The 15412-nt window shown below is 40.5% G+C and overlaps 1 protein-coding gene across 1 annotated transcript in view; it reads left to right on the plus strand.

The window, feature by feature from the left end:
- syn2b (synapsin IIb) overlaps nt 1-15412 on the plus strand; it is an 84957-nt gene that overhangs the window by 39425 nt on the left and 30120 nt on the right. The window contains exons 2-5 of the mRNA XM_037100797.1: nt 6966-7023; nt 9585-9676; nt 14704-14860; nt 15103-15192. Of these exons, the coding sequence (XP_036956692.1) occupies nt 6966-7023; nt 9585-9676; nt 14704-14860; nt 15103-15192 (397 nt within the window). The remainder of the gene's footprint in view (nt 1-6965; nt 7024-9584; nt 9677-14703; nt 14861-15102; nt 15193-15412) is intronic.

Here is a 15412-nt window from a genome sequence, read left to right on the forward strand (position 1 = left end):
AATCAAAGTGAAAATACAGCATGTTTTTTCTGCACTAGTATTCATGTACTTCTTTCCAAAAAGGGAACCCTTTATATAGCATTTCTAAATTGTAACTATAAGCACCTGATAAACACTTGTTGTTGTTGTTGGACACATTGACGTGACACTCAGAAGCACACAGAGGCGGTTACGCTAGGTGTTGCAGCCTGCTGTGCTGCAGCTGAATAATTCAGGGGGCATCTTTGCCTCGGGGGCAGAACACATGAGCAGTACTGCTGCTAGCCATTTTGGTGCCCTAAGCATAATTCCTTTATGATGCCCCAGCTGGGGTTGATGTGTGCCTGAACTGCTTGTAGATGGTTGCTCATCATCTGGATCTTCCTCTTGGCCACGTGTTCCTCCTTGTACATATCTCAGCATTGACCCTGCATTAATTTAGAAATATGAGAATAAGAAAAAGGATCAGTATAGAAAGAGACAAAATATTCAAACAAAGAGTCTTATTCCAAAAAAAAAAATGAACATTTAAAACTGAAAGCATTAAAAAATTAACTGCACGCTACATGGTAATAAATGGTCTGAAGCAAGAGGAATTGTTAGCCTACCTTGTGCACTGACTGCTAACTGTTACTGAGAAAGTATTGACCACCGTCATGTCGAAATAAACCATGAACTACTGCTCAATATCTAAAGTAAAGTAACAGCTAGCTGATGTCAGTTACTTGTAAAATGCATAGATAATGTTTAACAGTAATATCTAAATTTATAATTGATTTTTCATAATGATATTTGGTGCCCTATGCACAGCGCGTTAATACCGTCGTGGTGGCACTGCACATTGAGCCGATACCTCTGACTTGAAGTTTTGTATGCTGTGTGTGTTTGGTCGGTGCAGCCAGTCAGAGCTCTGGAGCGGAAGCTCTTCTTCACGAGTACTGTAACGTCCACTTAGGACACTCAGACACTCACAGACACCGAAGGACAAATCTCAGACTGAACACAGATCCTCCGCAAAGTGGATGATTGAAAATTCTCTGTTTGTTTGTTGGGGCACTCAGAGTCTGTGTGATGTGATGTGATGAGTCTCTGAACGAATTTACTGCGGTCCTCTGTGTCATCAGATGGCTGGCTTGTTTATTGATTTATTTATTTAACCTTTGTTCAGCCAGGAAGTCCCTTGACGGTGAAATCGCTTTTTCGAGGGAGACCTGGTGAAGAGAGTGCACCAGACACACTTTAAAAAGAGTCATCCTCATACGAACATCAAACCCACGGGGAAGAGACTGAGTCCAGCACAAACCAGACAGCTGTTACTGAACAGCTTTTGTTTCTGAGGTTTTCTCCTGTAGTCCGACATGAAGGAAGAGCCTCTCAGCCTGTGTTGTGGCACCACATCACTTTGGCATTACCATGTAAAATATCAGTGTTGCCGGGTAAAACACAGCCAGTCCTCTTTAGTATGCAGCGTACCGTTTTCTTACTCTCAGTTTTTCCTTCCTCTTGTCTTCTATCAGATTCGTAATTTAGAATCATTCTTCTAGTAATTTAGCACATGATGTAGTGAGATGATCAGCTTGCATGGCCACATGACAACTAGTGGTTAAAGAGCAGACCATGACAAAATGTTGGAAGTTAATGTTTCTGCAAAACCACTAATACGTTTACATCTGTTCATAACCTTTTCCTAACCTTAACCAAGTGGATGTTGTGCCTAAACCTAACCAGATCATGAGCACAACATTGTCACTACGTAAGGTAAATCATTTTTACTTTTACTCCCTACATTTTAACACCAATATCTGTACTTTCTCCTCGTTTACATTTTAAGAGGCTCATGACTTCAGGTTAAATACATTTATGGGGAATTATCAACATATATATTTTTTTATTTTGCATCGTTGCTCCCCGTCTTCCCAACATCACAAGACTGATTTCAATCAGGGCATATCACGCACGGCATACGTAACAAGACGAAAAGCCGGAAACAGACAGAGAGGAAGACTCAAATGTGGAGAGACAGTGTTCTACTGTGTCTCATACCTGCAGAGAGCCTGCAGCCCTCTGCCTAAACTGCTTATTCTCAAGATTAAGATTGTTGTGCTCAGGACGCTTTACCAACCGAAATCGTTGGGATTTGACACCCCAGGACTGAGACTCAACACTCGACCTTCTTTATGGTGCACTGATGAACACCTTTGACAAGTCCTACTGATTCTAACTTGAGGTTTAATAGTCCTTTGAGTTATATTTATGTGGCGTGAGGTTCAGTTAGCTTTGCACAGAAATGGCCGGTCACAATGTCCTTCAGAGGGGATACTTCTTACCTCTGTACTTTGAGTGCATTTCAGAGCCTGTGCTTTCTAACTTTTACTTATGTGAACAACGCGTGTACTCTTGCCACCTCTGCTAGAATTGCAGCAGTTTCAACTGCTGTGGCATCCACTAACAAGAATACCTTGAATAAATCAAATACAGTGCATGGTGGCATCCAGTCAAGAAGCTTCCAGAGAGACTGAAAATGAGTTCTTGGTGTGCAGCCAGCAGAGTCTGCAGCCCCTGTGTCTCTCCTTCCACTCATTTTCTTGCCCTCGCTCCGTCTGACTACACCTGCACACTAACAGTATGCCAGCTATCCAAATAATTACGCTCCCGTTTCCTCCCACTGCACTCGAGCTGACGGGACCGCTCGAACACCTTCCATGCCCTTTCACCCCCGGTAGTCAGAGTCTTATTTCACGCCACTTATGGTGAAAAGGCCAGGGCATGTACAGTCAAGTGTAACCAGAGTTGTTGTTCAGTGCCAGAGAAAGATGGTTGTTTTTTGTCTAGGTTATGTAAAAAGAATGCTGGCTTATGTGAATTTCTTGAATCTCGTCATTGAGTCTTTCCATTTGTTGACAATAGGAACTGCTGATCGTTTTTGAAACACCATGACGACGCTAACTGCCCCTGCACAAACACTGATGTCTCACCAAACCCATTAAACTGCGCTCACCTATGATGCATAGTTCATTTCTATGCATGCGTCCCATTAATGCGTCTTTGCATGGAATCGATCATGATAATCACAGAAGGGACAGAAAAACAGATGGGTGGGGAAAAAATATGCATATAAATACAAAGTGGGTATTGGAGAGAGCTTTGTGAGGAGCACCGCCCGTCACCAGTTATGATGTTAAATCACTGGTGAAGCGAAACTGGACTTAAGTCTTCCATCTTTATATATGTCAGTGGTTTATATGTTTAATATAAATATTGTGTTGTTTTATCTCTGTAGTTTTTATTTACCTCAGTCATTCCTTTTATATTTTTCTTCTTTTCTATTTTCTACCTCTCTGTGTCAGTTTTTCCTCTCCGTCATTACCTGGCATTGATTTGAAAGGCTTAATTTGTACAAGGCTGTACGCCTGTCTCAGACTCTTTGACTCCGCAGATCAATGATGAAAGTGGGAGGGCATCAGATGACCCTGAGAAGAAAATTGAGTCAACAGAGCTCAGCTGATGAATTTAGCTCAGCACAGAGCGGCATCCTCATTAGCGCCACAACCTGCATCACGGCTGTTACTAAGCTGTTACTAAGTTACAGTCGTTGTCAAACGTTTACATGCACTCATAAAGAGCATGCATGTCATGGTGGTCTTAATTTTCACTGATTTCTAGAGCTGTAATTGTTCTGTGGTGGAATGAGTAGAACAGATATTACTTTGTCTTGTGGTCTGAAAATGTTTACATTTGTGGCTTTATTTCTTTCTCACTCATTGAGGAGGATGAGGTGCAACAGTACAGCAGATAACAAGTGGTACAGTGTCAGAAACATGTTATGATAACTGAAAGAGGAACAAGTGTTAAAAATGTGTTCATAAATACGGTAGAAGTGTGACCCTGAGAGGGAACAGGGAGAGAGTGAAGAAAAACTGGAGTCTCTCTTGTAAATTGGGATGCTTGGCAAGAATGATCAGAAACACCAGCATAGGATTTATTTAGTATTGGATACTACTACTACTTATTTAATCAACATTATCACTTGTATTATTCCTACGTATTCTGTATGTATAAGTTAGTGTTTCTCATCCTCAAAACTAAAACCATCTCCATGTGTCTCCATGAGATATGAATTCAACTTCATTTCTTTCTCTCTTAACTTTAAGTATTTCCAGCTGCATTCGGATAATGGCGAGAATAAGATCTAAATGTTACCCAAATAAATATCACCCACACAATGCCCAAATAAATCAACAGATGTGCTGCAGTTTCTATAGAAACTTAAGTGGTTTCCACTTTGTACCAAGCTACATCTGCAATTTGGGATTACAAAAAGGATTATGTTGCCTGAGGCATTCATCGTGCGGTTTGGGGGTGGTGGTGCCAACAAAATGGAATTGGCTCCATCTTAAAAATCCATTTAAATCACACTTGAATTTATGCTTGCATTGACAGTATCTCCATTCGTTTTTAATCCTTCACACATAAGATTGGACTCCCAGCCATTTGTGATACAGAGAATTACACAGAAAAACATTTCTACAAGATGCTGACCTCTGCCGCAGCAAACCTCAGTGGTGTGTGCTAATGCATAAATATTATAATAAGCCTTGTGCCACATGTAACACCGGCATGTTTTAGCTTAACATATGAGTGTCTGTCTCTGAGGATGTATCAACTCTCTCCTAATCAGAGTACTTGTGCTGGCTTAATAATTGTCCTAACGAGAGAAAAAAAACTAATTATGTCCTTATCAGATCATGAGGGAAATATTGCTGACGTTTTAAAGTCTTAAAAGCCACTACTGGGGTCTAGAAATTGAATACAGTGGGAATGAGCTGTCAGAGATGACACACTGCTTACAACTTAACATTTGCGGCATCATTTAGCCTAACAGGACTTAAGTCTGTTGCCATTTTAGCTTCCTGGTGAGGCTGTAATGCTCATTACACACCAGAAAATGAAATGATGGATGGATGAGAGAAGAAAGAGGCAGGATAATATGAGAAAAACACTTCAAATCCCACATTCTTAACACTATTTGGAGTGAGAGTTTGGCCTGAGGGGCAAAAGCGATTGTAAATTTGTGTTGGTGCGTGACAGAGCCTCACTCCGCAGTGCTACTTTTTTCAGTTCAAAGCCAAGTGTGATATACAGACTTTGGGTGTAAAGTCTCTAAAAGATAGACAGTCCTCTTTTTAGTCTGAAACGGATCCTATAAATCATAGATAAGATGTGTAAGTGTTTGTGCCTAACATCATAATAACACTGAGCAGTACCAAACTCCAAATTACATCATTGCTGCCGGGAACCAATTCACGTTAGACAAAAATGCTTAAATATTTGTGGTGCAAGATACAAAGCTGACCAGGCCAATATGTCCAACCAGAGGAAACACCTATTTCCAAACCCTGAAGAGTAAACCGAGTTTTATATTCAGCCCTTAAGCATCGAAGCATTACACAGATTTCTGCTAAAACAGGTTTTTGACTTTCAACCAAATTAAATATACGGATTGTCCTTTTTTCTCTTTTGTAACAAGCATGTGTATCCTGTAAAGGCATCTCACAGACAGCCACAGCTCTGGTAGATGCAGCAAAAATTTGGCCTGTTTTGCTGTGTTGCAGCTACATTGCGCTGTTAAATGAGTAAGCTTCCTCAGCAGCCTCACTGTATAACAATGTAATGTCCATTACTGTGTTTGCCTGTGTCATATCTTGGTGTGTTGTTTTGCATTGTGCACCTCAGCTACTGAAAACATGCCGAAAGCTGCAGGGATTGATGACATTTTCCAGTCAGAGAAATGTGCTCTGCTTGTGTTTGTTTTTAATGATCTCAGAACGGTTTCAGTGTCATCACAGCAACATCGCAGTGTGATCAAGCGGCTGCCCATTCTTAAAAATAAATACACAAACTCCAACAGGACTGCACCCTCTCGCAGGGATGAGAAAGATGTATTGCTGTAATTCTGAGGCCACTAATTGTACTGGCATGGTTATTGATTGTTGGAAGTTACAGCTTCATACCCTCAGAGTGTTTCCCTCACAGATGGTCTGAACCTAATGAACTAGACTAACAAGCCAGATGCCTCCGTGCTGCACTACACAGTCCTGTGAGGTTCTATCGGAGGACTCTTGCATCCATTTTTAATTCAATTTGGCACGGAGAAGGACCCACAAGGGCACATATGATTTGATTTAGCCTCATGTTATGGTGCATAAGTTGACAGATTTTGGTGGAGATCCATTTTTCAATTCAGTATTCAAGGGTGCTTAAGGAGCTGTCATATTCCGCAAAATATTCTATATTTTATAAAAAGGTAAGACTAGAGAAAAATCTGTTGTAGGGCTATTTTCAGGACTTTAAAAACCTTGGTTAATGCTAATTTAGCCTTGGTGTATGTTGATGGACGCAGCGTGAACCATCTGCGATCCATTTACAATGTTGTGTAAGATGAGACGTCCGGAGCACTTTGTCTGTTTGTGAATTGGCTGGCAGCCTGAGCCTCCCTGCCTGTCTCGTCCTCTCTGTCTGTCTGTCTTTGTCTTCTCTCCATCTGCCTGCCCATCCGCATGTGTTTACATGCAATCTATTCCTACATTGCTTTTGAGCAAGTGGCAGTCGAGATATTATGTAATTCAACACTAAACCCCACTGTTATTGGATACATTCATCATCCAAACTGCAAGACGGCATTTAATATTGCAGAAGAACTGCAGCCCCCAAACAGAATGTGTTATTACCACCCAATGAGATGACACTAATTGCAGTTTTGGTATGGCCACACTGATCTGCTGCATCTTTTGAAGCTGTTCCAAAAGCTCATTAGAATGTACGTTCTCCTACAGCTGAGCAAGTTTGGCCATTAAAGTGCACTAGCAGGCATCCATTTTCTTTCTTTCATTTGCTCCACAGGGAGAGTGATGCCCAGCAGAGGGCAGCATTGACAACTGAAAGTGAACACGTGAAAAACTAAATCTCTTCTCCTCTCCCTCTTTCAGGGCCAAAGTGTTTCGGGGAAAGAAGGTCCTTGGGGACTATGACATCAAAGTGGAGCAGGTACCATTTTTGATTTTTATAGATATATGATTCAGCAGAATCATTCATAAAAGGTCAAGAGGGATCAGAGCGGAGATGAAAGTGAACTGACACCATAGTTGCTTTTGATATGGAAATGTGCAGGTTTTCACAGACAAGCTGGGACACTGGTGCCTGACCACATTTATAATGAAAACAAAAGACTCTCTCAGAGAAGATCTACTAGTTTCCTCCTTATTATTAGTTCCTAGACAGAAACTAAAGTGAAAAAGAAGCTAAAGATTTTGATTTAGAAAAGTGTGGATAACATGGAAAAAAAAAAACTTCAAGTCTGTGCAGCTGCGACAAGTTCTCCAGGGCGTGCATTTGTCATTTGGCCAGTCTCCTAAATTAAAATCTAGACTATATGATGGTTTCTCGTTGCAATGTGTACACATATTCATGGCTTCACACATTAAAATCCAATAGACTGCTGATCCCTTGACTTTTCATGTGGTGCCGGGGTAGGGGTTTCTGGCACCTAATTCCAGCGAGCAATGAGGAGAGGAAAAGTCAAAAGAAGTCAAAAAGCTCCAGCATTGCTTCTAGTATACATCTTTATTATTAGACAGATGTGTTTCAGCTTGACCCTGATGAAGGCCACAAGCCGAAAAGAGCTGGATGGTGTTGGTGTTGTGCCAGAAATCCAGACTCTGGCACCACATGAAAAGTCAGGGGATCAGCAGGTCTATATGATTGTACTTTTAAGTGTTGCAGGAGTTTTGACCTCTTTTGATGTGGTTCCAACAGCAAGTCAAAGTCCTCACCTATTCTTTGAAATATCTCTACATCACGGGAATGGATTAGCGCAAAAGTTGGAACAGACGTTAATGGTCCCCATAGGATGAATTCTGATGAATCGAGGATGAATCCTAATAAACTCCTAATGTTATTCTATTGTCACAATGGGATATACGTATTTAGTTTGAAGTAAAATGTCTTATTGTCATGGAAATTTATTACAGGTATTCTAGGTCAATAGTTATCAAGGGCAAAGTTAATAAAACTGATTTTTTCTTCTTGTGCAATCAGGGCATTACATGCATACATTACTCTGTACTTAATGTTTGAGCATGCTAACAGGCTAGACCAAGATGGTGAACGCAGTAATTTCCTGCTGAACACCAACATGCTAAGATTGTTATGTGAGCATATAAACATGCTAACACTTGCATTAAGCTCAAAGCACCTGCTTGTACAGCTGTAGTCCATTGACTGTATAAGATATGGACGGCAGTTTCAGGTCTGAAAGGTTGAGCAATTGTGGACCACACTGGGGTGACTGTACTGGTAGCAAAAATAAGTCTGATATTATATAATTTTATGATAAAAGTGACCCTACTTCTCACTTAATTTATTACCTCAGTATACACTTTCCTAATGAGTTTATAATCTCAATTGCAATTTTGATATTGTATATTACTGTCTCGTTTAAAGAGCTAATCAGGATATCCTTGCCAGCTAGCACCACCCTCACATCTAAATATGGTCACTTGTGGCTCCAAAAATCAAAGATGGCGATGGCTACAATGCCAAAATCAAGGCTTTAAAAAGTTAGTCCATAAACCAGTGGGTGATGTCACAGTGGGTCGGCACTTGCTGTGGACAGGAAGTTCATCAAGACATAATTTCAGTCTAGAATTTGTGTTTCATTGGTTTGCAATCCCATCTGCCAAGTAGAAACTGTTTGTCATCCTTAGCAAACACTATTTTTATGCTGTTTATATTTAACCGAGTATAAATGTTCAACCACACTTTGAAAACCAGAGCTACTTCAATGTCAAGTTACACCACAATCTTGATATCTTGTTCGAGTCACTGTACATAGTTAAGTTATATGTTGCCAGCATGTGACACTCTGGTTTCATTTTGGTTGAAGTGCCTCTTCAAGGAAATAATTCTGAAGTACTTGGTTATTGCGTTTGAGATGACTGTTGAGTGGGGTTTCACACTGAACAGTTTCACACCTAATGAATGTTGACAGTTAAATTACAACCTCAAGCCTCACCACAGAAATGAGAATAGATGGCAGAGGAGACAGGAGTCGGCAGCTATGAGTCACAGAGAAATCCTCACTATGTTTGAACCACACCAAAGACAGGCATACGTGCCTTTGCTTTACTTGAAAAACCATATGCCTTGTGTATACAATTGTGGTCATCATTTATATTATTTATAAGGCGATCTGTCTCTCATGCTCCTGCAAGGAACATTTGTTTGAAGAAAGTAACTATGTATTGACAGTTTGTTTTGCTTCAAGTACAAGTCATCATTTCAAATCATCAAAAATGACGATGTTACTGGTATAAGAATTGCTGTAATTATGACATATTACACATTATCCTCTACAGTATGCTTGAAAATTGATAATATAATCATCTGATATTCTGCTTCCTGAACCAGTTACAATATTGCACTTTATGATAATGCAAATTTACCATTTAATGGGATTAATGTGTATTTGATCACCTCTGTGTCAGGACTTAATGTGAACAGCTGATGAAGCTGTCTGCTTGTGTTCTGTCCTCTTTCCATCCTCACAGGCTGAGTTCTCAGAGGTCAACCTCGTCTCACATTCAAATAGCACCTGTAACGTGGACATGCAGGTCATTAGGGGCGGGACTAAAGTGGTCAGGTCAGTACCTCATACATTACACCCTTATACATACATAATTATGTTTCCATACCTAAACCCAACCTAAACCTTAATTTTACCTTACACTTACCTTGAACCAAGTCTTCACCCTAAAGTTGGTGATTTATGTTATGGGCATTATGAAGGTAATGCCTTCACACTTACACCAGGCCACAGAAGTTTTAAAGACATCGTTTCAGTCATACTTAGATCTTGACCATGTCAATTTGTTTGTCTGACTTGCATTACGTCCCCATAAGGAAAGTGGGTCCCCACAATGTGACTGTGTATACAGAGTTATGTCCCCACAATATGAGTTATACATGTCCACACTCACATACACACACGTTTGTAGGCTTGTGTTGAGCCTCACTGACATAATGCATTCCTTTTCCCAACCTTCACCATCACAACTAAATGCCCAACCCTAATCCTAATTACAATACCTACCTAAAATCTATACCACTGTACCAGGTTTTAACCCTCAAACAGCCCCCTGAATGTCTGAAATATACTCACTCCCCAGGTTTGAAACTCAAATCGGTTAAATGTCATAAAAATAGCTGTACAAGTACACACACTCAGACAGAAAGATGCAGTGACTCATTGATTTCCTAAACCCCCGATACTAATTTAACTACAGTTCTTTAACCTTTAGACAGTAACATTCATCCTAAAACACTAACATAATCTCATATGCTATTCTGGTTTCAATTATATTAAAAGCCCAGTTAAGTGCTCCTGATCAGGCGAGTGTAATTTGTGTGTAACCAAAATTTCCCAGCTTGGGATTAATAAAGTATATCTATCTATCTATCTATCTAATCCCCTGACCCCAAACCTGCCTTTAAAGTAAATCAGAATATTTTGCTGAGGACATTTTGTCGTCATGGAGTAGATGAAAGATACAGGAGATGAATCATCATAGTACACTTGTATGAAATTAATTGTTCTAGTCTTTGAGATAAACTACTATGATCTAAAATCCACAACCAAGAACTACAGACCTGCTCTCAGCATCTGACTCTAAACCTGAAACTCACCCCTTGGATTAGCTTAGAGTCCTCACAACAACGTCGGAGGACATTTGGCATGGGCACAAACAGACTTGCATCAATTTTCAAACCCCAGCACAGTGCTGCTGAACCATGTCTGTGCATCAGTGCATCAATTAATGAGAGTCTGAAGACCTTTCTGCAAGTTCAGACGGAAAAACCTCAAAACGTTCTTGGAAATAATAAAAGCACTTGTTTACTTCAAGTTCTGATCAGTGGAAAATGGGCAGAGGCGTATGACCACAACCATTACAACCCACTGACTGCCACAGTGGATCTGCATCCAAACTTACGAATGGACTGTAAGTCAGACAATAACACAGACCCACTCACACACCACAGACCACAGTGACACAGGCACCAGTGTCGCAGCTGAAGTCTGCAGTGATTAAGCAAGACTGTAACTCCCACTGCTCACCAACAGGAAACGAAGACGGCAGCCTCAGCCTGACAATCAACATCTCTGCCCTGTCATTACACTTTATGAGGGGTTGGTCCACACATGCTCGACACAAACACGCAGTGACCACTGCCTAGGATAGTCTGGATTCAGGGTGACTTGGATTCATCACAGGGCACAGAGTGATTCACCTACACCTGGCATGACGCTGTTCTGTCCACAGAGATCTTTTACGACGTGTCTCGTCTGAGCTCCTTATCTAGTAGACCTCCAAAATTGCATCGTGTTCTCACCCGAACATAAACTCGCCGTGGAGAAAAGTAATGAGTTCACAACATAATTCTCAGTCTGTCTTCTTGTCTGAGCTCATTGCAGGCTTCTCAGACTTGGATGTTTTTTTTTAACTCTCTGCACTTGTCTCAGTAATTGCACCGTGTCCATCGATTTCAAGACAAAGCAGTGATTTTGCTCATTGCTCTGAATGCTAATGTCACTAAGTAACCCTCACCCCGTAGAATATGTTATCTTAGCCACACTCCTGTCTCAACGGGGTCTGCAGCTGTATTCTAATATTGTATCACTTTCTTTTTTTCTTTTTTTAGACCAACTACAATTTAAAGAACAAATATTTTGTAAAAAAAAAAAAAACATCACATGATGAAACCGAACTATGACCTATGATTTATCAGAAATATTAACAGTGAACAGCAAAAAAGTACAGTAAATCCCCATAGTATCATACTGTCTGAAAATGGCAGTGGCTCATTTGTTCCAACTGAAAACATAATTCTTGGGAAACTGGTAAGAACTACACAGTTTAGATTTGTTTTTAAAAGCTAAATACTCTCCTAAAACTGCAGGGTCTGTGAGCTTCACAGCAAAACAGTGTTGCATCACTCTCCTAAACAGGTCAAGTAGATGGAGACTTGGTTTAAAATCTAATAAAACAACCCAAAAAATGTATAAATGCTCCATACAGCTTGACAGAGGGAGTCCAATTATTCACAAGCCCAAAGATCCCAAATTGATTAAAACCAACATCATTTACACCCTCGACAAGCACTCGAGCTCATGCACCCACTTCAGACAGGGTTCATATGCTTTCCTAATCAATTTGGGATCATCTCTAGGCTTCCAGAGACTCAGATTATACTTATTATTATGATTATTTAAAGGACCCCATCTGAGGAGAATGCTGCAACACTGTTTACTGTAGCTGTGAGGCTCCAGAAATGTTCTGCAGACCACAAAACTTCTCCATCAGCATAAGGGGTTTAAAGGTAATGTCTTGATAATGAACTTATCCTTTAAAGAATCACTGTGCCTGAGTCCAGCCTGACGGATCCTCTAACATGGCCGTAGGCTGTTAGTCTTGTTTCATCGACTTCTTCGGGGCGTCGGGTGAAAAGTGCACGGCTGAAAATCCAAAGTGAAAGCTAGATAAAATAACTGTGGCGTTGCTGCAACACCTCTCCGGAGTACTACATTGAGAGTCATGACCATGTTGATCTTTCCAGCCTCCTGTCAGTAATGAAGAGATTACAGTCACATTAATTGCTGTGTCCTCTCCAGCAGAGTCTTTTTTAGTTTCTTGGAGTGTCTGATTAGTATTCTCGGTGCATGATGAGCTGGTGGTGGTCACACTGTGCCAGAGCTCTCTCTCCCTCTGTCTCATTTCTCTCACTCCTCTCTACATCTCTTTTACTCTATTTTTTTTCTCTCAGTCTCTTTTTTCTCACACCTCTCCCCTCGCTCTCTTTGCTTCTCCTCGCATTCCCTCTCTCTTATGCACACATTCGGACACAAAAGGCAGAAATAACAAGAGTCATGCCATATCACCGTCATGCTTTCACTGAGCTGAAATACACTGAATATCGTTATGCCCCCAACCCGCTGGTCACTAATAGCTTCTGTGAGCAGCAGACCTGGTGTTGCCGGTGTTCTTTCTGCGGTGGCCGACACATTTTAAAGCAAAACATCAGAAAAAAACATAAAACCTCGAGCTTTGAACCTTTTATTGTCTTCTATTTGGCTGTAATCTATAAACCTATATAGATTCCTTTCCCATTTTCCCATTTTCCAAGATTTGAATTCCAGATTCTCCAATAGAGTTCAGGGTCATGTTTGTGATAACAATTGTGCACTTAAGGTGAATCAATTGGTCAAGCACTAAACAAACAGGAAATGTGTTTTGTCGACCCATCCACCCTGACTTCCTCCTCTGATGCAGTCATAATTACAGCAGCTGCTGGAGAGCCTTGTCCCTTGTATACACATGTCGCTTTTAGGAGCTTGCTGGAACGATTCAAGCTCCAGACAGTCTCCTAATGTACTGTCATGTAGGAGAGAGTGATGTCGTGATTTGACAGGGCAGGAAGTAGAAAGTGAAAACAAGACACAAGAGGATATATCTACAAAATAAAACAGGAAGTAAAAACCCAAACCATGAGACATACAGGGCACGGGCATGCTAACCTAATCAGAAGGATTTACTTTACAACAAACGTAGCCAGTTTTACTTCTCTTGGAGTAAAAGTACTCCAATTTTTCACCTGCCATATTCCCCTTTATAGTAATAATGCATAATGCTTATGACTTTTGCAACAGTGAGCACTTGGAAACTAGTTCTCCTTCATTACTCGTTTCACTCAGTTTTGTGTTCCAGATCCTCAGCTCTCTGTCAACTTCTCGTTGTTTGATTTAAAACTAAACACAGAAAAGTACGACCATCATCTGGGCTGACAATCTTTGTGGTTGGTTTCTCAGATCAATTTTAAATGGTGAATTTCAAATTTTAAAAGAAAACACCTCCAAAAATCCTACATGAATGACGCTATCCTGCCATTTGCTAGTGAGATACCAATGCTTGCTAAATCATTTATAATAATGTATAGTAATAGTTTTGTCATTTTAAATGAAGGTAATGTGGTAAAAATGCATCATCAAGAACCCACTTAAAGCTCTACTTACCATCACATTTCTTCATGTGTTTGATTTGCCAGGGAAACTGATTTATCAATCCAAAGCAAAGTGCTTAGTGAAAATCCTTCACAGATGATGATCTATTCTTGGACAAAAAAACATTTATTTTTCTTCTTCGTCCACTTTTAGTAATTTATGAGGCCAGAGAGGCGTATCCTCTCATCAGCAGCCTCAGTGGAAAAGACAAGTATACTGTCTTTCGTTTGTGGCCATATCGGTTTTTCCTCTAATGTCATCCATTCTATTTCATCCATGCAAAACTGCATTTAAGTATCATGTAAAAAACATCTGTTTTCAAATCAAATACCCGCGCTTTGACCCTTTTACCTGACACCCTGAAGTGACACCAACCAGATACATTATTTGCATTTTTGTGCACACAGACACTATGTTCTTGTCCAGGGAGTACCCTGCCCTCGCCCTGAGACAAGGCTGGGATAGGCTCCAGCAGCAACATCCTGTGACCCCATGGAAAGGGATAAGCGGTTACGGATAATGACATGACATGACAGACACTATGTTGTAAGTAACCAGAAATGTAAATGCATTCTTATTTCTTCTCTATCCTTCCTCTTCTTCTTTCACACCAGGTCTTTTAAGCCCGACTTTGTCTTGGTGCGCCAGCACGCCTTCAGCATGGCCCAGAACGAGGATTTTAGGAACCTGATCATCGGTCTGCAGTATGCAGGCATCCCCTCAGTCAACTCCCTGGACTCCATCTACAACCTCTGTGACAAACCCTGGGCTGTAAGCAGTCTCTGCAAAACTAATTTACACCTGCAACAACCCGCAAATCTGTAAAGATGTTTCAATGGAGCTTGCAGCTGTTCATTTCATTTTAATTAACTTCCAGGATTTTCTGTTATTCTCATTTGACTCTCTACAGCTCCAAGCACAGTTTAGGAACATGGCATTGATTATATAAACAATGTGTCTGTGCAAATTACATTGACTCTCTTGTGCTGTTTTTTCTCTTCCTGTTCTACCAGTTCTCCCAGCTGATCAATAATCAGAAGAGGCTGGGTTCAGATAAGTTCCCTCTCATTGATCAGACTTTCTACCCCAACTATAAAGACATGGTAAGACCTTTTATTTTCTCTTTTAATTTTTTCTCGTTTTAATGTTTTCTTCAGTTACTCTGCAACAAAATCACTCCTCCAACACACCAGCTTCTCAACAATCGACAAAATGTCTCAATTAATGATCTTTCTCAGAATTTATTTGTTTATATTGCTGATAGTTTAACTGTTTGTCTTCGGGCAGTGAAATGTTCTTTAAAAGCAGGAGACAATGTAGTTT

This window comes from Acanthopagrus latus, chromosome 6 (assembly GCF_904848185.1).
Source record: "Acanthopagrus latus isolate v.2019 chromosome 6, fAcaLat1.1, whole genome shotgun sequence".
In the NCBI taxonomy this organism is placed as follows: domain Eukaryota; kingdom Metazoa; phylum Chordata; class Actinopteri; order Spariformes; family Sparidae; genus Acanthopagrus; species Acanthopagrus latus.